General features: G+C 36.6%; 4 protein-coding genes, 1 non-coding gene and 1 pseudogene across 5 annotated transcripts; 2 read left to right on the top strand and 4 right to left on the bottom strand.

The window, feature by feature from the left end:
* Positions 1–645: 645 nt before the first annotated feature.
* Positions 646–7,796, bottom strand: LOC121755734 (probable transmembrane GTPase FZO-like, chloroplastic). Its single transcript, XM_042151106.1, has 11 exons — positions 7,161–7,796; positions 6,224–6,768; positions 6,048–6,116; positions 4,620–4,814; positions 3,930–4,061; positions 3,277–3,363; positions 2,733–3,164; positions 2,473–2,640; positions 1,812–2,036; positions 1,512–1,627; positions 646–1,018 (listed from the first exon to the last, which is right to left on the bottom strand). The coding sequence occupies exons 1-11, from the start codon at positions 7,657–7,659 to the stop codon at positions 733–735; spliced, it is 2,754 nt and encodes a 917-aa protein (XP_042007040.1). The 5' UTR covers positions 7,660–7,796; the 3' UTR covers positions 646–732.
* Positions 7,797–8,391: 595 nt separating this feature from the next.
* Positions 8,392–10,194, bottom strand: LOC121802244. The gene is made up of 5 exons (XM_042201869.1): positions 10,066–10,194; positions 9,857–9,979; positions 9,641–9,763; positions 9,049–9,306; positions 8,392–8,942 (listed from the first exon to the last, which is right to left on the bottom strand). Exons 1-5 carry the CDS (start codon positions 10,108–10,110, stop codon positions 8,493–8,495), a joined length of 999 nt encoding a protein of 332 aa, XP_042057803.1. The 5' UTR covers positions 10,111–10,194; the 3' UTR covers positions 8,392–8,492.
* Positions 10,195–13,895: 3,701 nt separating this feature from the next.
* On the bottom strand, positions 13,896–13,967 carry TRNAH-GUG. Its single transcript has one exon. It is a non-coding gene; the product is annotated as a tRNA-His (tRNA).
* Positions 13,968–14,567: 600 nt separating this feature from the next.
* Positions 14,568–16,538, bottom strand: LOC121792673 (annotated as a pseudogene).
* Positions 16,539–17,799: 1,261 nt separating this feature from the next.
* On the top strand, positions 17,800–20,239 carry LOC121805145 (cytochrome P450 714C2-like). The gene is made up of 5 exons (XM_042204935.1): positions 17,800–18,091; positions 18,427–18,653; positions 18,765–19,009; positions 19,360–19,714; positions 19,814–20,239. The coding sequence occupies exons 1-5, from the start codon at positions 17,800–17,802 to the stop codon at positions 20,237–20,239; spliced, it is 1,545 nt and encodes a 514-aa protein (XP_042060869.1).
* A 935-nt stretch (positions 20,240–21,174) lies between these two features.
* On the top strand, positions 21,175–22,075 carry LOC121792663 (cytochrome P450 714A1-like). Its single transcript, XM_042190700.1, has 2 exons — positions 21,175–21,370; positions 21,750–22,075. The coding sequence occupies exons 1-2, from the start codon at positions 21,175–21,177 to the stop codon at positions 22,073–22,075; spliced, it is 522 nt and encodes a 173-aa protein (XP_042046634.1).
* The last annotated feature ends 144 nt before the right edge of the window (positions 22,076–22,219 follow it).

Raw genomic sequence — 22,219 nt, 5'->3', positions numbered from 1 at the left:
AATCTTTCAATCAGTATCCAAGTGTGTTTTAAGCTTTACTTGAAACATGTTTATATTCCTTTATTTCTAAACCTAAGTTATAAACCTCCAAAGTTTGGATCTAGCAATTGTTCTTTAGAGTAACGAGACTCTTATTCGCGGACAGAGGGAGTAACTCTTTATCTAATAAAATATCACATACTACTATTAAATACTGCATCAATTGAGTATATACAAAAACGAACTCCACAAAAAAGGAGATCTTTTACAAAATTTCATTCTTGATGCTTAAATATTGAAAAAAAAAGAGAGAATATACTGAGAATAATAGTATTAATCCTGCAATTCACAACGTGACAACCCTAACCACTAAAATTGCTTGATAGTTGTTACCACCAAATTGAAATAAACAATGATGGTGCTATTTGATTCTTTGGCTTTTCCTTTCTGTTATCAAATCAAAACCTTATCAGCAGTGAATGCATATACAAACTATTCTTTATTTCATTCATCACAAAGCAAAATCTTCCCCATTGGGTATTTTTTGCTCATAAAATGCACACAATTTATCATCAACTTTTTGCTTAAAATAGATATCTTTCCTTTTTTACCACACTAGTGGAGCCTTTTCGATTTCTGTGGTCACCACAAAACTAGTAACGAATATATTATCAAAAAAATAAAAATTAACTTTTTTTTCCTAAAATTTTCCCATCATACATAAACCTACAACAATAACAAAGGTTTTTAGTGCTACCTTGGCACATGAAAGTTCTGGATTTCAATTTGTAATGTTTCAAGTTTTTTCTGTGTTGCTGCTAACTCTTGCTGAGTTCCCAACAGTTTATTCAACCGATCTTGTGCTGCTTCTTTATATGGTTTACCGATAAGAGTTACAAAGTTCGATAACCTGCTCGTAGCCTCCACGAGGTCCTTCTGCATTGCTTCTTCGAGCTCACGAGCTAAGGCATTGGCAGTTCTCTTCACTTTGTCCACGACCTGTCGCCTCCGGCTGGGGAAATTCGAAACTGCCAACAGCCTGCATGAAAGATTTACACCAATCAGCATATAGAGTAGAAACCTAAAGAAATCGAAACGCTGAGAGCAATGAACGCCTATATCCATTCTCGCATCAGTTTGCGATTCACTGTACTATTTACTTGCTACACAGGCATACAACAAACATAAATTAAGTACTCAAATTCATATCATATTTGAAGGTTCCGATATTCTCATTTAAAATGAACGATGTTTAGTTTGCAGATTGATTTCGTACAACGTTGAAATGTAGCATCCCAAACAAGAAATATGGAATTGAAAGACACTTTGTGTGCAGGCAAATACGCAATCCAGTTGTTCTGCACTAGTCAAGGTGAAACCTAAGCCAAGCCGCCCCGTTGTATTCTACCAGTAACCAGTTTTCGAATGCTGAGATCAAATCTATTCTCATTGTTATTGCCTCTATTGATGATAGAGCAGACCACACAAATCCTGAGAAACGATGATAAACAGTAAGGTTAAGATTTGCATACCCTCCGGCAGAGCAAAGGCCCAAAGCAAGAAGATCTTCTTGAGTGGTGGGTAAAACAGATGTCAAAAGTGATGCAGACAGGCCAGCTGCCCCCAATCCGCCGAAAGTACCCAAGAGCTGTAAATCAAAGACCAGAACGGCAGTAGCATTGTTAGACCGAGTCATCAGATAAACCACATTTTCTGCTTTCCCCATATAAATATCAGATTAGTTAACCAATATGCTTAATAGAATCACATTTATTGTCTTGGCACCAAATGAGAGCTACGGTTACAATTTAAAATGCATTTCAAGATCTTACCGCTTCACGAATCTCTTGTTCAAACAGTTTAGAAGCAGCAGCTGCACTAAAATCTCTAATAACTGCTCCACCTAGTTCATGTTTTGTCCTTAGCAGCTCACTGGCCTCCAGCTGGGAGGAAGACCGAACAACTGAAGGCCAACGTTTCTCAAATGATTCTTTGTACAGATTTCCTTTGCGGGCATTGCTCGACTCTAACCACATAGCATAATCCCCAAGCAGTTTCTGGATGCCAACAATTTTTTTTTCAGAACAAAACTGTGTATGAGGATATTGCTAGCATGTATAATAAATAAGAGCAAAAGCTATTATAGTGCAGGCTTCACATGAATTTAAGTATTCACGAAAAAAGATATCCGATTTAAGTCTAGAAAGACATTCTAGCTTACAGGGAAATAGGTCTTTGCATGTACAGGCTGCATCATCCATTATTTTAGTACAATTAACCACGACTCAAGTCAATCTGGTACTAAGCCCCACAGCTCTCGCTACTATTCAGGAACCATATTTAGTAATAACATGACTTTTACGTAACACAAACTTGAAATATCAAAATCTTGTGTCTCTATTTAGGCTGGAAGAAAATGTGGAGCGTTGAATTGATAGAACTTATAATAGAGATTTCGCCTAACATGAACATATAACAGAACCATGTACTCACTTCAGCTTCCGAGGCAGCAGGGTCAATAATTTCACTCCGGAGACTTAAGGTCACTGACATCTTGGAAGATTTATCTCCACTGAGAACAAATGAAGCAACAAGGTCAAGATTTGATAATTGCAGGGTAGACTCTGCAAGTTTGATTGCACGCGCTTGTGTATTATCAATCTGCATTTGTTTTGTCCACCAAGAATAACATAAGCATGCAAAAAATTAAAATAACAGTAAGCAATATGTGATTCACATGGATTCTGTTATACCAGAGATAAAATTTGTTTCTTCCAAGAAATGCTCTGAGTTTCCAGTTGCAGTGTATACTCTTCTACACTACTAAGAAGATCATTCACAAACACCAAGTCCTCTTCAGCCTTAAGGCGCTCCTCGCTGACAAGTTTTTGACAAGCAGATAGTAGCCGCTCAGAAATCTTAACGGGCGTTTCCAGCTTGAGCTTTATTCTTGTAATCCCATTATCTGTTGAAGTGTCCAAAAAGCTAAATAGATACTTTTCAAAACTGGAGAAGTTGTTAGCCCCTGGATATGGAGTATTTGATAATTGTTCGTGCTCTTCAACACCGTGAGCAGAAACTTTTGCTTCAAGAGTACTCCGAGCGGATACAGGATATAGCGTGACATGATCAGCATTCAGCATATTCTGTATGTTTTCCTTGATGAACGCTAAAGCTTCTTCAAGCTGCATAGAAAGACTAAATTGGCTAAATATAAAAAATAAATGCTCTCTCTGCCGCACAATAAGAGTACACTTCCTACATATAGAGGATTGAATAGTAGATAATGGCTCAAACCTCATCTGCACCACGATACAGGTCAGACTTATTTAGCACAAAAACAACTTTTTTCTTCCATTGTTGAATATAGCGAAGAAAAGCAACCTACAGAAACATGAGAAGCCGATATTAGCAAGCCAAAGAGAAAGAAAAGAGGGGGGAACAAAGGTATACAAGGATATCAATGGAGGCAATGAACCACCAAAAAGAGAATTACTGCAAAGAAAGTAAATTAACAGTTGGACATTCGGAATTAACACAATTTCTTAAAACAAGGACAACTGGACAGCAATCTAAAGAAAGTTAAGGTGCCAAATTTACAAAATAAATGAAGCATGTAATATTTCAGGAAAGGACCCAAAGTTCCATATTGAAAACCATTAGTTCCGCCTGAAAAAGAGAGGGCAGTCAGATGGCAAATTTGTCCCACATAATCATCATAATGTATTTTCGGGGATGAATTAATATGGCCATGATCAGGCTATCTAATACTACGGATTATTGAGTTGAGGTAGCAACAGCACACAAACACAGCCCACAAGTTTTGGAAAGTCCCACAAATCATGAGTGAAAGTGAACTGCTGAAGTCATTACAATTTTGTACTAAGCAAGATATTATAAAAAGTAAACCAGAATGCAGGATCACACCAGCAGCAGCAAATATTTCATACCTCACTCTCAGTCAATGGTCGGTCAGCTGACATGACGAAAATAAGTAAATCTGCACGAGGGACGAATTCCTCAGTGAGCCGTTGTTGCCTTTGAAGAATCACATTTGTTCCAGGAGTATCAACGATTATCATCTGCTTGGGGGAGGGGGGCAAAAAGGAATATCAAGCCTGATAGTTGAGACATGTTTGGAAAACATCTAGAATTTATGAAGCCAAACCAACCAGGTCAAATCTACAGTTGGTGAAAGTAACAACTGAAGGATGAAAACTGCTTATCCTTCCCCAAAACAAAGAATCCCCGTTAAAGTAAAATTTTAGAAACTCATCTTGGTACTTTAGGTTTGCATGATAGGCTGACAATTAGGACTGATGCAGCAACGAAGATAAGAAGAAAATAAAGGACAGTTAGGCTGAAAAATTCTGCGAAATCATATCTAGTGTTACAAAAAAACTAGTTACTGCAGATGATACAGTGTTCAAAACACCAATTGTTCAATCCCTAAACTACTGACCAAACTCTACTATAAGAACACAATTTCAATGGACAATAACTTTTTGCCTACGCAAAAACTGAGGGCATGTAGTGAGTGTGAAATGAAATTTTGAAGTGAAACCTTCAACCCTGGACAGATCAATATAAGACAAAATACTTTTTTTTCCTGAGACACTCCTGGGCTAAGAGGAACTCACTTCTTTCAGAATTGGTGCAGGTATATAGCATATGTATTGACCATCAGGATGCCTTTCACAACGCTGCTCGCTAAATTCTGAATCATCATAGCGTAGAAAAGTAATCTCGTTAGTTGTAGGAATAACCCCATCCTTCAAGTATCTTTGCCCAAGAAGAGCATTGATGACACTCGACTTTCCTGAGTTGAATTCTCCCTGGTAAATCATGCAAACAAAAATCTTAGCAAGGCTCCCTGTGTAGTCTAGAAAATGAAAGTTATGTTGGTCCTTGCAGTAAACAAGTAATGCACACTTAGATCATGGAAAGAATAATTGGTTGAGTAATAAAAAAGGAACACCAAATAGACCTGGCAATCATACAGAATCGTGACGGAAGCTAACAGGAAGAATACATAGCCGAATCTTTGTGTCAAAGATAGAATAATATCCTTTTCCTATTTACTATTTCTTCCTTCTTCGTTTTCTCCTGTTTGGGGGAGTGTTAAGTAAAAAAAGGAAAATTTAGTAATCTTGCGAGATCAATAATAAAGCTTAGAAGTCTTACTACTTAAAGTCAATTCTACTTTAGATGGAAATGAACAAATACCAATTTGTCAAAAGCTCCTTCCGATATAAGATCTGGTTCATTATCCCATGAGCAAGCTCATGACATGAAATTATTTTTGTGATAACTTTTATATTTTTGTTAGTCATAAATACATGTTTCATAAATTAGCTTAGTGTTATATGAATATTATAGGTCTTATGTAAATAATTTATTTGTTTAAAAGTTGATTAAACTCAAATTTGGCTCAAAATAAAGGATTGATTGGCAGAGAAAAACAATCTATACCCAATTTAAGATGCAATATTCACAAAAAACTTAAATTTTACAACTATAATACCACCTTTATTTCTCATTTCTCTTTTTTTGCAATAAGATTATCCCCAATTCCCGCAGCCAACCCCAACAAATAAGCCAAGCTCATGTTTTTCGTTACACCCCTAAATCGCAAAAGAAGATGATCATGCAGCAGTCAACAACAAAATATTATGCCACTGGATATATCTACAGCCAGTCAAAGGGAACAAAACAAAGTGTAGAAAGGGTAAAAAGTATATAAGCCAATAGTGTTCAACCCTAAAAGAAGGACAAAAATACTTCATAAAGGAATAGAACTCCAACAAATGGTTAAATATAAGACTACCAACACATAACCTCTAAAAGTTTTTCGATCAAGCAATGGGAAGAATTAAGACCTCATGAAAAGAATATGTGGACCAAATCTATGTTTCACCAGATAAATTTTTCTCACAAGCATATAATGGCTTGAGGCTAGTTGAACTAACTTCTACTAACTAATAACAAAAAATACATTAAGAATTTTAGAGCTGATACCCAAGTATATCCGTAGAATCAGAATTTGTTGAAGTTCAGCACACAATTACCACTATAACAATAGAAAATGGCTCGTGAAGTTGAGAAACGGCATCTTTGAGAAGCGAGATATCCCCCATCTGACATTTTAGATTTAAAGGTTATGTTAGTTGTAGCCTAAAGACAAGCAGCATAATGGAATATGATCGATCATAACTACCAAAGGGTTTTAGCAATGAAGGATCACCATTGGTGCAGCTCTTTCGATAACACTAGTAGCTTCAATCAAAATCATTCGCTCCTTGTCTAGTAACTGTTGTTCTCTCTCTTCCAATCTCGTAAAACCACCAATCATCTTTTTCCCATAAAAACCATTCTGTGTGTCTATAGTTTTGATATTTTCAAAGCTTTGTCCTATGTCATCTACTTTTGCATTTGATGCATACTCACTGTGAAATAACTTACTCAATCCATCTTCTCCCAACAATTTCAATTCATCCACTGAAACAACTACACCACTAGCTCCTGAGTTTAGGGAATGCAGCGACATTTCATCTTTAGGAGAATCAAACATGATAAAAATTGGAATTTTTATGCTCCCTGATATGGAGCTTACGAGCTCCTCAGGAGAAGTACCTCCTTTCAGAGTAAATATAAGAAAATCGGCACCCTCAGAAACGGAGGCATCTAATGCAGCATCATAAGTTTGGACGTTTCTAGCTACCAAAGGAAGCATCACTGAATCAGTTCTCGCATCCATCATTGTATTTCTTGCCACAATAGTAGGCAGACCTATCAAATAAAAGAATACCAAATTAACAAGAATCACCCCCAAAACATAAGTGAAAAATCATGGCATATTAAAACGCCAAAACAACTTAATTCAATAAGAAACAGATAAATGCGGAGCTATGTAAAACACGAATATGTCAAAATTAGATTCATGTTTCTGACATTCAAAAATTCACCCACCTTATCTTTCAAACATGAACTATACTTACATCCAGTAAAATTGGAATTAAGATTTCCACGGATCCAAACACATTACGCTAGAAATGAACTGTATATACTGCAAAATTAGCTATGCAGACACTCTTTTTGCAGATCTCACAATACGCGATAAATCAAAATGCTAATGACCGATGAAATCAAGCTCAAGCCACAGAGAAATTATACGCACTCACCTTGATCAGAAAGCACGACGCCATTAGCACCAACTGCGGCGGCAATATCGACGCGATCATCGATCAACAAATAAGCACGGTCTCCGATCACAGATTTCAGCAGACACGCCGCCTCATACAGCTTCTTCCCGCTGCCTGCGCCTCCAGCGAGCACCACAATCCCAACCCTATCCGAAACGGCGTCGTCTACGAGATCGATAACCGCCTTTTCATCCCTATCTAAGTCGTCGGAGCTCAGCCGGAGAACGAGATTCGGCACTCTGATCTCCGGACGCTTGTATCCGCCGGGGAACAAACTCCTCGGCGGATCCTGGCTGATAGAGCTCGAGATTACTGCATTCCTTCCAGTTCCAGATAAGTCGCCGGAGCGAGCGAAGAGAGAGGTTCGCGGAGCTCCGCGCCGAGGAGGAGGAGCTCGTGGAGAAGATTTGTTGTGGAAGAGGAAAAGGTGAGGGCAGAGGTGTGTGAAAGTTAATGGAGAGAATGAAGATATTACCATAGATTTGACGGCGGCGGCGAAAGAGGTGGCGGTGGAGAGTAGAAAATTAGCACGAATTTCGCATGTATTTTTATGGTTGTGGACTTGTGGTGACGAGCGTTGGAGTGTTATCCACAGATTTCTGGTATTCTTTTTTATTTTTTATCTTTTTTAAAATTTATATCGTTGAGGAAATGGGATTTTTGAATTGCGGGAAGATGTTTGTATCGTTGGCTCGTCGAATCACAGGGTTTCAATCTTTCTTGGTGGGGTCCAATCTATTATTTTGATTCATTATTATGTTAATTTATTTATAATTGCTTGTTCATCTATAATCTGTACTAATTTTGAAATTTCGAAATAACAATTTTTCTACATCTTATTTTGTCATTATTTATTTATTATATTTTACTTTTACTAAGTATGTCACACATTCTATTAATACATTTCCACCACAATTAAGATATATATTGACGGGCGAAGTGAAGCATGCTTTTGTGATGACACAAGCGTTTGTATAAAGAATTACTAGAAATAATAAATAAAAAAGATAGATTGGTAGGGACTTCAATTTCAATTATGTTTCATGTACAATCATTTGTTGATCATGCTTACTTAAAGTTCCTCAATTATGTGATTAGCTACATTGACTGTCCTTTATAAATTGATCATCATTTCAAGAGGCGGCTATCTATATTTAATATCCATTTGACAATCTTAACTTGCTCTCAATAATTTGTTGCAACTTCTTCATCCAGAAACACAATAATAAGCATTTCAATGCTTGTCTCTCAAAATACAGAAACTGCAGCAATAATTTACAACAAATTCCAGAAGCAAACAATAAGTAAGGCCTACTCTTGTTCTTCTTCATCAAAGCACTCATCCAAGGATTTGGAGAATCCCAACAGGTCTGCATAGGGTGTTCGGAAGCTCCCATCTTCCTCTTCACCCCCTTCTCGCGGAGACGAAAAATCGAGCTGCATTCCCCTCAGTAAGCTCTCGTAAGAAGACGAGAGATCCTGTGATGTCAGCTGGTGGTACTCCACAAGCTGATGCAGGCACTGGTTTTCCCTAGTCAAGTTTGCATTCTCGTTCGCCAGCCTTGATTTCTCTGCAAGAAGCGCTTCGAGTTGAAGCCTCACCAGGTCGTCGTCGTCTGTCCCTTCCCCTAGCCCATCGCGAAGCTTCCTGTTCTCCTCCTCCAACAGCCCACATCTCTCCTGCATAAAGGCCATATCCGATCTGATCGACTTCAGCTCCCTAGCCATGCTCGCTGCTCGTGTCGCCATGGTGATTGCCAGCTGTGGAGAGACAACATTAGTTAATCACTTAATCCTACTATAATCAATCCCACAAACATAAACTACATTGTTTTTCAAGTTATTTGATGATAAGGAGGATACCTACATTTTTTGCTTTTTTTATCTTCTCCATTTCTTTAGAGCCCTTTTTGTTTGCCTCATCTGCAGTTTCTTCATCTTGATCATCGTTACATTCCTCCGAATCCAGCTTTCGCTTCAATCCTCTGTTGTCAATGTTGTCATCATCTTGTTTCTTATCAGCTTTACTCTCTTCCTCTGCAGAATTTTCTCCTTCTTTGGCTTTCTCAATGGTGGCATGTAAGATTTCACTCAATGTCGGCTGTTTGGCTATACTTCTAGCTCCCTTCAAAATGAAGACCACAGGTATCAGCACAGACTCACAGACAACACATGAATTACTACTAACACTCTAATGAGATATCAATGAGTTTGGATAATTGAACACAGATTCACAGATCACTCATCAATTATTACTAACATTCTATTGAAGTCAATGAGTTTGGATAATTCAATTTTGATGTTGCCAGCAAGAGTCATTATTGTAAAATTAGGTTAAAACGGGTGAGAATTCAACACAGAACAATAGGAGAAAATTCACACAAAGTCTGAATCAAATGCCCTAGCATTCAAATTAGGGATTCCACACTAAGAAAACAGCAATAGAGTTGGAGTGCTACCTCAAGAGCAGTCTCGAGATTACTAGAGAGATGAGAGAGAGACTGCGCCACCGAATCAAACCCTCTCAGCAAAAGCAATGAATCCTCCTTCAATCTATCCGCATGATTTACAGCTTCGGAACTCTAAAATTCGGAAACAAGCACAAATCAGCTCCGATCCAGCCATCTAGGGCTAAGTAGCTACGAAATCAATCAATCCAAAAAAAAAAGCCTCACCGATTTCGGCTTCTGATTCTCGAGAAGCGTGTCGACGCGGCTGGTGAGAGTGTTCCAGAAGCGCTTATCCGAACAAGGACTGAACAACGGAGGAGAAGAAGACGCCATTGAAAATCGATGCGCCTGTTGAGAAGAGGAACTGAATTATCAGCGCTGGATCACCAGAATTCGCATTAAATGAAGAGCGTGGCAGATTTAAAAATCAGTACCTTGTGGAGGGAAGCAGGAGATGGAGATTCAACTGAAGTTGCCATCAGAGCTCTCTTCGGATTTGGAGAGAGAGAGTTTTGAAGAGAGAAATATCGGTAACGGATAGTTTGGGAGATATCTAATTTAAATAGAGAAAGCTATGGCAACGTTCTTATAATCAAACGGCTCGTATTTTCTGAAACAAATAGAAATATGTCCTATTTAAACGGGGTAGTATTAATTAAATTGGTGTATATACCAGTAAAATTTGTTGGAAAACATTAATGCATCTAGTAAATATTGAATAAAGTGTTTTGATAAAGGGAAAATTAAATACAGTAGTAATTTGAAATTGAAAAAAATAAATAAAAACGATATGTGGCTGGAATTCTTACCACTAAACTACAGCTACATTGTCATGTTATAAGTTTAGTTCAAGTTAATTATACAAATATTTTGATGTTGAAATAGGAATATATTTGGACAATAGATCTAGGGAGGAGGATCCCCTGTTGTGACTTAAAACACATCAAGGCGTGCGGTGCTTAAAGCGCCAAAACTTGTGAACCAAACGCAACAGCTATACTAACTTTTTTATGTTTAATTCACGTCATTTTAAACACTATTTTATTCTATTAAAAGGTAAAACACAGTTAAAAAGACGTTAGCATATTAGAGAATTTTATTATATATGTTGACTTTTAACAGTTACTCTTATTAATATTTTTTAGTGATGTTTTAATTGATATTTGCAGCCGTTGATAGGGGGTGTGATCAATTTGCTAACTAATCATTTAATTGCTAACTATAACTAATTTAAGTGCATATGATTTTAGAAATCTTGTGGTCTACAATTTGCCATGTGTAATTTCATTTTTTTATTTTTTAATATTAAAAAGATAATAGCAACTATCAAATTTAGGGTTTAAAAAAAACAATGTCAATACAGTGTATGAAATACATCAACACAAAGACATGGCAATGTCAATACAATTTCATATTGACATTGTACAAGCATTGTATTGACATATTATGTGTCGTGATATAAAGCTTTTAACGAAATATATGAAAATTTTTGAATTTTTTTTTAAAATTTTGACATCGGAACATATGCTGGTGAGATCTCGTTAGAATCCTAATGAAATTATCTTTAATTTGATATATGTTGTGCGAAAAAATAATTTAAATCGAGAAAGATATATGCGTTTTAAAATTATGGGATATTTTTCAAAAGTTAGTTACAATTAATTTGTTGTAAATTGACCTTAATACCATTATTGACATTAATCGTATTGACATTTCGGAGCTGATGATCTAGGCCCTAGATTTGAATATCTAATGGCTATTATGTAATTGTAGTTATCAATTAAGTATTGAGCTAGCAATATAACAGTCCATCGTTGATAGGAGTATATAGTTTACTTTTAATTATTTTTGCATAGTCCTTTTATTTTAAGAATAATAATTAATTGATTATTATAAGAACTTTCACTTATATACAGATGGGGTGTATTATGGTTCTCACAGCTCTTTAGTATTAAGCTTCAAACAGATCATAGCTCTTGAATCCTTGGCTTGGATGATTGTGATCAAAATAGCCAAGCTACATTAATTGGCGAAAACTCTACATTATTAGTCGGTGTACATTATTAGACTATAATGCTATATTATTATCCGAGCTACATTAATTGACGAAAAATCTACATTGTTAAACGACACGTGGCATTAAACAAAATCGTGGGGCTGAGATTCGATTGAATGTTTGGACAATATTTACATGTTGAACTTGAATACAACTCTATACATATTCGTATATTTATAATTGAATCATATACTAGGATTGTTAAGTATTTTGGCACATCTTTTTCTTTAAACACTCAAAATACCTATAAAATTCAATAAAAAATATAGGAATTCTATTTATAAGTAAAACTACTAATAATAACTAATTATGACCATCATTCCTCAAATAAAAGGATTAGGTACAAAATAATTTAAATTAAATTATTACACTAAGTCTAGCTCGTCTGATATCATTAATCTTAAAAATTTATTAAAAAGTACATAATTATTAAAGAGCATATACAAATATTTCCAAGTGGAAAGTATGTTAGAATTTAAAATAGTAAGAGGTATTTAAATAATGTGAATAGAAAAAACAAAAGTTAGCTATAAATTTTACATTTAAATTCACTAAGAGTAATTGCTAAAACATCAATTAAAAAAATATGAACAAGAATAACGGTTAAAGTCAACATATATAGAAAAATATTCTAATATGCTAACATCTTTTTAACTGTGTTTTACCTTTTAATAGAATAAAATAGTGTTTAAAATGATGTGAATTAAATATAAAAAAGTTAGTATAGTTGTTGCGTTTGGTTCACAAATTTTGGCGTTTTAAGCACCGTACGCCCTGCTGTGTTTTAAGCCACAGCAGGGGATCCTCCTCCTAGATTTAGATGCCGTTTGGCTAAGCATATTTCCGACAATTTTACAATTGTAGCTATAGTTATTATATTGACCCAATTAAATTATACTAGTTCATAAGCACATAAATTAAAGGATTTGGGCTTTGTTAATTTAATTGGCCCAAACAAAAGAACCAATAAGAGAGCCCAAGTAAAAATAAGAGCATCCTCATCCATGCTCTTGCCAAAGAGCATGAATGTGGGCCGGACCCACTTTTATTCATTTTTTACTCTATGTTCTTTGGCAAGAGCACAACATCCACATTCATGTTCTTCCGCAATGACATGCTCTAGGGTCCACCATTCTATTATTCAATTTAAATAAAAAAATTTCCACAATATTAAAATGCATTAAAAATACCCAAAATACTAGTACTAATTACTAAAAAATTAAAAATTATATAATTAAAATCCTAAAATTTAAAAGTTACATAATTAAATTCATAAAATAAAAAAAATCTCACTACTCGTGGCCGAAATGATATCGTTGATATCCATTTTTGAATTTAGAGAGGGTTTGAGTGAGAGAGGAATATGCAGATGAGTTGTATAAAAAAATGGATGATGAATGTGTGTATTTATAGATGCTTTTGGGATTAAATTTTTTTAAAAAAATCAAAAAAATCAAAAAATGGTAATAAAACGGCTATATTTTGGGAATCCGAAAATATATATATTTTTAATTTTTAGTATCATTTTTTATTTTTTTAAATGAAAGAAAATGCCAACGACCAATAGAAACGCGCCACGTCGCCCTGCTCAGCGGCACGGACGTGCTCTATGCATCGAGCAGAGCCGTGTCGTCGGCAAGAGCACAGCGGCGGACAGGGGCATGCCGTGCCGACGGCACGAACGCCGTCCTTCCCCACAAGCACCGATGGGGATGCTCTAAAAGCTTCCTCAACCCCACACACGTGAATTTGCCTCTCTCTCTACTGCGTTCTCACCCTCTCACCTAACTCTCTCTCACTCATTGCAGATATCTATCTCTTTCTTTTCATTTTCGCCAAACAAGAGATAGTCTCAGTTTCTCCTTCACGACTAAGATATTCAAAAAATTTATAAGATGCGAATGAAAAAGATGAATTGATGAACTTAAGTTTTTGAGAGATTATAACTTATAAGTTGTTGGAGATGTTGATTGCCAAACACTGTTCAAGAGCTTAATAGCTTAGCCAAATACCCTCTTCATTTAATGATTTATGGAGTTGCAATTTTTTTAGCATTTACAAAGAGCGAGAAGAAATAAAAATGAAAAGAAATGAAAATTTTGGACAAAAAATTAGCCTCAAAATGTTCTAATATTACAGTCTCAAAATAAAAGGCAAAAGTATATTCTCAAGAAAAAGGAAAAGAAAAAAAAAAGCAAAAAATACCTTTGTGGCTGCTGGGATTCGAGCCCAGGTCTCCACGGCCACAACGTGGAATTCTCACCACTAAACTACAGCCACTTTGTTGTTATGCATCTTCCAAGTATATTGAAAGCTAAAGAATTTAATTATTTAGGGTTAAAATTATTATTTTCGTTTAATCTCAAAGTTCAACCATAAGATGATAAGACTATGTTTAGATATATGATTAAACAAATTATTCATGATTAAAAAAACCATTTTAGCTTAAAATGAGTTGGTAGCGATGACGCACAACCTATTTAATTAGTCGTTTTCCCTTTAACCGATAGGTATGAGTTTGAATCACTACAACCGATGAGTAAATGAAGACCATTAGTACAACAATGCCTTCTTCATTTTGTTTAGTCGATGACAACATTATCCTCTTCTTCTCTTCTCTTCTTTTCTTCACTTATTCACCAGTAATCACCACAGGAGCAAACGCCATTCTCGAAATGGTGATACCGGTTCGTGTCCCTCACCGCGATCTTCGATATCAGCTTGATCGCAACGTGGCGTCCCCGGCCTGCTATTGATGAGCGCAAACACAATGGCCAACTTCTCGCTATGCACCGCCAAATGGTTCTCCTTATCCTCCTCCTCCACATCGTGCAGAGCCGTCTCTGTTCTGGGAACGTAACCTGATTCCTTCATTTTCGCCAACAAGACATCCAACGCTTCCTATATCTCCTTCGACTGGTGGTGTGACCGATCGCCAGCAAGGAACGTGTGGACTTGACCACGAAGCTCTACATTGCTCATACAAGTAAAGTGTTCAACTCTCGGAGAAATATTGTACCTCTCTGTCATCATTCAGTAATAATCGCGTCCCTCTGCTAGCAATCCTGCGTGGCTGCAAGCTGAGAGAATCGAAACGAACGCTATGGAATCCGGGATGATACCTAACTCCTGCATTTTCGAGAATAACTCAACAGTTTCGTGGCCTTATTGAAGTCCAAGAAACAACATCCTTGATTCTCATTTCTTCGAACACTCTCCTCGCCTCGACTAAGCACCCACACTTCGCATGCATATCAATCAACGCGTTCTCCACGGATAAACTAGGTTGCATCCTCTTCAATTTCACGAATCCATGGATTCTCTTCCCCAGCGACAGAGCAGAGAGATCGCCACAAGACGGAAGCACACTAGCTACAGTGATCGAATCAGCTTCCACCCCTCGTGCCTCCATCTCCGTCTAAAGCTCAACCGCTTCATCAGACATGGAATTGTTCGTATAAATCGAAATCATCACATTCCACGCCACTAACTCCTTCGAATCCATATTCACGAACATTCTCTTCACAAACATGACATTTTCGACACTGGTGTCAGTCACAGCCGGAGACAGACTAGCCATAGTCCCGGAATCATGATTCACACCTAACAACTCCATCTCTTTGCACACCTCCAACGCTAAATCGAATCTCCCACTCTGCGCATATCCCGCCACTAAAGAGTTCCAAGACACAATATCCCTAAACGGCATCCCATCGAAAACCCGCCTCGCCTCCACCAAATTCCCACATTTCCCGTACATCGCAACAAGGCCGTTCCCGGTAAACAGATTCAAATCGAGACCCTTCTTCACGGCGGGAGAGTGCATCTGCACCCCAAAACGGATGTTATCCGAGGCCGAGCAAGCTTTCAGGACGCACGGGAACGTGTAGTGATCGGTGGCCAGCATGATTTTGTACACGAGAATCGCGTCTTCGTACAAATGGTTGTTGACGTAGCTCCTGATCATGACGCTGTTTCTCTCGGGAATTTTGTCGAACACCTTGCGGGTGGTGTTGATGGAGAGGGAGGTGTCGGAGCAAAAATTGGGGTCGGAGATGATGCGGGCGTGGAGCTTCTGCAGTGTATTGATGTCGGGGTGCTTGTCTAGGGAGAGGATGATGGAATTGGAAGCTTCTGCGGTGGAAGTGGTGGTTATAATTTGGCGGGAAATTGTCTAACGTTTTTCATCGAGGGGATTAATTAACTGATTTACTACAGTGTTTCTTGGCAATAATTTTTATTTTATTGTTGTAGTGTGATAGTGTTAAAAGAAATTAAATTAGTATTATTAGAATTTTAACTCGAACGACTATTTACTGTTAATATTAATATAGATTTCATATATTAGATTTATTTTTTCTTTACTTAATAAATAATTTATCACTTAATGAAGACAAAATTTGTTGTAGTTATATAAAAAGGAAAATGACTCGAGTACTATAGAACGTTTCAAAATAGCAAATGACTTTATTACTATGTAACAGAATAATAAAATATAATAACGAGGATGAGAAAAAGGAGAAATAATTAAATATTAATAGTGGAAAAAAAGGTTGATTGACTATTGACTGAGTCTCCGGCAATTTATATATTCATGACGTCAGAATTTTATTTTCTCTGTTTTTCTCTTTTTATGTTTTTTTCTGATTTTATATTTTCTGTTTTGCATAATACTACTATTGACTGAGTATATTTTATGTGAAGCAGATTCCTTTTGAAAATTATAATTATCCACAAAATTATAATTGTGTTATTGACTTATCGTAAGTGGTAAATACCCTGCACGAGTGTCGACTCTTGTGTTGTTTTATCGACAGTATTGACTTTTATCGATGCTACTTCTAACGACATCTTAAATTCTCTTTTCTTTTATTATTCGTCCATATGACCACATATAGTGTATTGGGCTCTAAACAGATTATTGGATAATATATGCCAGAATGTTTGAAATAAATAATATTAGATGTGATATATAAGTTGATATCATATTGCATCATGCTTCCCCATGACTTCGATTACACTTTAGATAGAATCACAAGAAAACATTAAATAACACTACAAGGTCAAATTCCAGATGTTTGATCTGCCATTATCTGAAATCTGATTAATGCCTGCAAAAGTTTACTATCATTTCATGAATAAAAAACTTATTTTTTAAATACATAAAAATCGCGACCCAGCTATTTGTATTGAAAAATTTTAAAAAATAACAACAATTTAGGATGTAAAAAAATATTATTTAATTAAAGATAAATTAATTAAATTTTTTGCTTTTTAGGACGCTTCCATTTACGTCCTCTAATTTTAGTTGGGACACCAACAATAAAGACGTTTTTTGAAATGCATGTGGTGTATTTAGAAACACAAATTAGCGTCTTTAATTGCATTAAAAATGTCCTTAATGATTTGTTAGGTTGTAGTGAACTTCTTTTAACACATGATATTCAAAATATAGTCACATATTCATATGTGATTCACAAGCTATTACAAAAAAAAAGATCTAGTACGTACGTTGATAGCAACTGTGAATTTTTTTATTTCCAAAACATAACAAATACTTTCTCCGTCTAGTAATAGGAATTTTGCTTTTTTCGGCATGTATTACACAGAATATGAGTTCAAAAAGTTAGTGCAATTTAAATCTTGCTTTTATTATAGCACTATTATTTTTATTCATTATTTTGACATTTTTCCTCTTCGTTTCTCAAACCAACTTTTTGCAGCAATTTTTTTCACGTCTGCATTTAATTTTAGCCCCTCCAATCTCTGACAACTAATCTTGATTTAGGTGAATTAGGGGCTTAGCCCTCCAAACTTTGACAATTAATCTTGATTTGGGTGAATTAAATAAGGGCTAAAAGAGGGAAAATTTGTGGCTTAAACGTTCTTCTTAATTATAATAGTCTACGCCTGCAAAAAAATATTCACATTTTCATGAATATTTATAATATGAATAAAAACTAACCAACAACTACTAGATCCAACATGTTACACCTTCAAAAATAATGAAATTTTCAAATTATATTGTCACTATATAAGTACCTTATGTGTTACTTCATTCAATTAACAAACACAAAGAAACACAGCCAAAGCATCAACGCCGCATTGAGCTATGGCAACTCAATACCTATGGAGCCTCCTAGCGTCGGCCGTGGCGGTCGGCGCTCTCCGGCTTCTTTTCCTCATCTACAACATTGTGGTGGCGCAGCCGCGGAAGCTGCGTTCCGCCTTGAGTCGCCAAGGCCTGACCGGTCCTCCACCGGCTCTTCTCCTTGGTAATATACTGGATATGAAGAGGGGCCGGGATGCGGCCGCCAAGGTCGCCCCCGTCCCCGGCCCCCCCAGCGCCCACAACTGTGGCGCCGCGCTGCTCCCCTTCTTCGACGAGTGGAGGGAACGCTATGGTACTATTTTTTAGTACGTCCTACAATTTTGAAAATCAGTCAAAAAAGAATAAATTTTGTATTTTTCCTCGTAAATAAATTCGGTTATTTAAGTACTATTTTTGGACTGCCATATAAGATACAATTTCTCCAAACAAAGTTCACTATAGGATAATTGCGAATAAATCCAAATTTGCTACTAGTTTTTTGGATGATTTTTCTATAGTGTTTTTGGTTGATTTTCAAAGTTGCATGACATACTGAAATTTGACAAAAATTAAGATTTTTCATGCAATATGGTCTTAAACCCTACAATACTTTGTCGCGTATTTAACTAGCACTGTCGTATTTGGCAGGGGAAGTATTCGTTTTCGCACTGGGCACCACGCAGATCGTGCACGTGACCCAGCCAGAGATGGTGAAAGAGATCACGACATGCACGTCCCTCGACCTTGGGAAACCCACGTATCAGGCGAAGGAGCGAGGCGCGCTGCTCGGACAAGGAATCCTTACCTCAAACGGACCTCAGTGGGTCCACCAGAGGAAAATCCTTGCACCTGAACTCTTCATGGACAAAGTAAAGGTACAATACAAAAGTGTCCCATAAATACAAAAGTAAAGGTTCAAAGATGCACATCTGAACTCCACATTAGTATGATATTGTAATTTTAACATTAATTACACATTAATTTAGGGGATGATTAACTTGATCCAAGGTTCGAGTATCTCGTTGTGCGAGACGTGGACGAGGCTAATCGAGGAAGATGGTGGATTAGCAGAGATTAAGATTGATGAATATATGAGGAGCTTCTCAGGAGATGTGATATCAAGAGCTTGTTTTGGAAGTAATTTTTCCAAAGGAGAAGAGATTTTCGTGAAACTAAGAGCCTTGCAAGAAGTTTCCTCCAGTAAACTCTTTGTCGCTGGCATGGGCATGAGGTACGTCGAATTTCATATCGAAAGAGTGAAAATTCAAGTAGGCCCGAGCAAAATACCCAAATACCGAATATTCGATCCGAACTAAATCGAATTTAAATTTGGATTGGTTTTTTTAAAATTACAGTATTTATGACAAATTTGACTTTTCAACTCTATTTGTGTTGGTTTATATTAATTGCCGTTATAATTTAGACTTTGATATGATAATATGTTGATACTATAGTATATATTTTTATGTAAATAGTATTTGGCTTTTTAAAATTTTTTGATCAATTTTTTAAAAAAAACACAATTCGATTTGGAATAAAATCGAAATGTTGGTGCCTAATAATGTGTAGTGAATGATGCAGGCACCTTCCGACGAAGAGCAACCGGGAGGCGTGGGCGTTGGAGAAGGAAATCAAGACGTTGATCCTGAACGTGGTGAAGCAGAGAGACGAGGCCGGATTTGAGAAAGATCTCCTACAGATGGTGCTCGAAGGAGCGAGGCAGAGTGATCTGAGCCAGGAGGCAGTTGACCGGTTCGTGGTTGACAACTGCAAGAACATATACTTAGCCGGGTACGAGACCACTGCCGTGTCGGCCACATGGTGCCTCATGCTTTTGGCCTCTTACCCGGACTGGCAGGACCGGATCCGGCGCGAAGTGGCCGATGTCTGCCAGGGCCGGCTCCCTGACTACAAGGCCACGATGAAAATGAAACTGGTATGCATTTTTCATTAATAATACTTTCAATCACTATTATTGCAATTATAGTATATTGTTGTGTGAATGAATGTGTTTTTTTGTTTTTTTTTATTACAGCTGACGATGGTGATCAACGAGGCGCTACGCCTCTACCCACCAGTGTCGGTGGTGTCGAGGGAGGCCCTTAAGGACATGAAATTCGGGAAGTTGAATGTGCCAAAGGGGGTGAATTTGTGGATACCGGTGACGACTTTGCATATGGATCCTGAGATATGGGGATCGAACTCATATGAGTTCGATCCCGAGAGATTTGCGGATGGGGTGGCGGGCGCGTGCAAGTATCCCTACTTGTACATGCCCTTCGGGGTCGGACCTCGTCTCTGCTTGGGCCAAAACCTTGCTTTGATCGAACTCAAGATCTTGATTTCCATAATTTTGTCCAAGTATTCCATTTCTCTGTCACCTAAATATGTTCATTCCCCACTCCTAAATTTGGTTATTGAGCCCAAATTTGGAGTTCATCTTCTGGTTAAGCACTTGTAATTCTTGATTTTTACCGTTGTGGTGTCTTTTATTCTTTTGTTTTTACCAGTACGATATTTTTTACCGTTACAATTTGTTTAGGTGTGATTGACCAAAATTCAATGAAATTTTATAAATTAAATTACAATTATTCTCTTAAGTAGTCATGAGGGTTAGCATGTGGACATATTCTTTGAACTCTTTATGTTTCAATAGTTCCATTACAGTAGTTTGCAATTGTGATCAATTTTAATTTATTATTTCTCACCCACTGAGAATCAATTTGGGAAAAAATGAATATACCATTGTCCAATGACGAATCCAGAAATTTTATATTGGGGGTGCGATAAATAATTACACCAACTTTGAGATTTAATATTCAATCTATCTATTTTTTAATCTATATAAAAAAATTACTCTTTAATATTATTACTTAAAAATGTTTCACTATTAAATGAAAGTTCTTGGATATTAGTATAACAAAGAATTTATTTTAATTATGAAAAAGTTTTAAATATTTAAACTAAAACAAAACACATCATATTTTTTATATAATCCCAAATCTGAGCATTAAAAATCATAAATGATAAAGATTTTCAATAATACATGCTTTATTGTGTATAAAATAAATGAGAGAACAAATAATAGAATTATTATATTTAATCTAATATTAGATAGAAACTATAAACCATTAATCAAAATTATATCCTAATCCAACAATACATTATTTATTGTGTATAAAACAAATGAGAGAACAAATATATATTATGATTTTTAATGCATAGGTAGAAACTATAAACAATTATTTAATTAATTAATCAAGATAACAAATGAGAGAGCAAATAATATATTATGATTTTTAATGCATAGGTAGAAACTATAAACAATTAAGACATTGGTTCTGAACGTGGTGAAGGAAAGAGACTGAGGCCGGATTCGAGAAGGATCTCCTACAGATGGTGCTTGAAGGAGCCCGGCTGAGTGATATGAGCCCGGAGGCAATTGACCGATTCGTGGTCGACAACTGCAGGAACATATACTTAGCCGGGTACGAGACCACTGCCTTGTCGTCCATGTGGTGCCTCATGCTGTTGGCATCCAACCCCGAGTGGCAAGATCGGATCCGCCACGAAGTTGTCGACGTCTGCGAGGGTCAGCTCCCAAACTACAAGGCCACAATGAAAATGAAACTGGTATGTTTCATTAATACTACTCACTCCTACCATGAAAAATAGCCTTATCTTTCCATTTATATCCATACCCCAAAATTAGTCTCATACAAAAAATGGAAAGTTACTCCCAATTTTTTTTACTTATTTTTTATCTTTATCTCTCCTACTTTATCCATATTTGATATTTTCTATTTCCTATTTTAACCATTTTATATCTTTGTCTTTCATATACTATTAATTTTACATAAAAACTCGTGTCATTTACCAATAGGACTATTTTTTATGAGAAGTATTATTTCATCACTACAATATCAAATATAATTAGTTTTATGAATGTGTTTTGTGCTTTTTAATTGCAGCTGACGATGGCGATCAACGAGACACTACGCCTCTACCCCTTGCCGGTGGTGTAAAGGGAGGGAAGCTGAATGTGCCAAAGGGGGTGAATTTGTGGACACAGGTGATGACTTTGCATACGGATCCAGAGATATGGGGATCAGACTCGTATGAGTTCAATCCTAAGAGATTTGCTGACGGGGTAGCGGGCGTGTGCAAGTATCCGTACTTGTACATGCCCTTCGGAGTCGGACCCCGCGTCTGCTTAGGCCAAAACCTGGCTTTGATCGAACTCAAAGGTCTTGATTTCCTTAATTTTGTCCAAATATTCCATTTCTTTGTCGCCTAAATAAGTCCATTCCCCACACCTACAATTGGTTATTAAGCCCAAATTTGGTGTTCATCTTTTAGTTAAGCCCTTGTAATTCTTGATTTTAACTATGGTGTTGCATTATTTTTTATGTTTTCTGAAACCCCAAACAATCATCTCTCA

This window comes from Salvia splendens, chromosome 1 (genome assembly GCF_004379255.2).
Source record: "Salvia splendens isolate huo1 chromosome 1, SspV2, whole genome shotgun sequence".
Taxonomy (NCBI): domain Eukaryota; kingdom Viridiplantae; phylum Streptophyta; class Magnoliopsida; order Lamiales; family Lamiaceae; genus Salvia; species Salvia splendens.
Note: the sequence above shows the minus strand (reverse complement) of the source record. Positions and strands in the feature narration are given on the sequence as shown.

Bases quoted from the DNA above. Each gene is read 5' to 3' on its own strand.
- LOC121755734 (XM_042151106.1), bottom strand. From the start codon at position 7,659: ATGGTAATATCTTCATTCTCTCCATTAACTTTCACACACCTCTGCCCT. The intron at 4,815-6,047 runs GTAATTGTGTGC...ATGATTTACCAG, and splicing joins CATTTTCTATTGTTATAGTG to GGAGAATTCAACTCAGGAAA. The intron at 1,019-1,511 runs GTATGCAAATCT...TCTTTCATGCAG, and splicing joins GGCCTTTGCTCTGCCGGAGG to GCTGTTGGCAGTTTCGAATT.
- LOC121802244 (XM_042201869.1), bottom strand. From the start codon at position 10,110: ATGGCAACTTCAGTTGAATCTCCATCTCCTGCTTCCCTCCACAAG. The intron at 9,980-10,065 runs GTACTGATTTTT...TCTTCTCAACAG, and splicing joins CTCCTGCTTCCCTCCACAAG to GCGCATCGATTTTCAATGGC. The intron at 9,307-9,640 runs GTAGCACTCCAA...TTCATTTTGAAG, and splicing joins ATCTCGAGACTGCTCTTGAG to GGAGCTAGAAGTATAGCCAA.
- LOC121805145 (XM_042204935.1), top strand. From the start codon at position 17,800: ATGGCAACTCAATACCTATGGAGCCTCCTAGCGTCGGCCGTGGCGGTC. The intron at 18,654-18,764 runs GTACAATACAAA...ACATTAATTTAG, and splicing joins TCTTCATGGACAAAGTAAAG to GGGATGATTAACTTGATCCA. The intron at 19,715-19,813 runs GTATGCATTTTT...TTTTTATTACAG, and splicing joins CCACGATGAAAATGAAACTG to CTGACGATGGTGATCAACGA.
- LOC121792663 (XM_042190700.1), top strand. From the start codon at position 21,175: ATGGTGCTTGAAGGAGCCCGGCTGAGTGATATGAGCCCGGAGGCAATT. The intron at 21,371-21,749 runs GTCAGCTCCCAA...TTTTAATTGCAG, and splicing joins AGTTGTCGACGTCTGCGAGG to CTGACGATGGCGATCAACGA.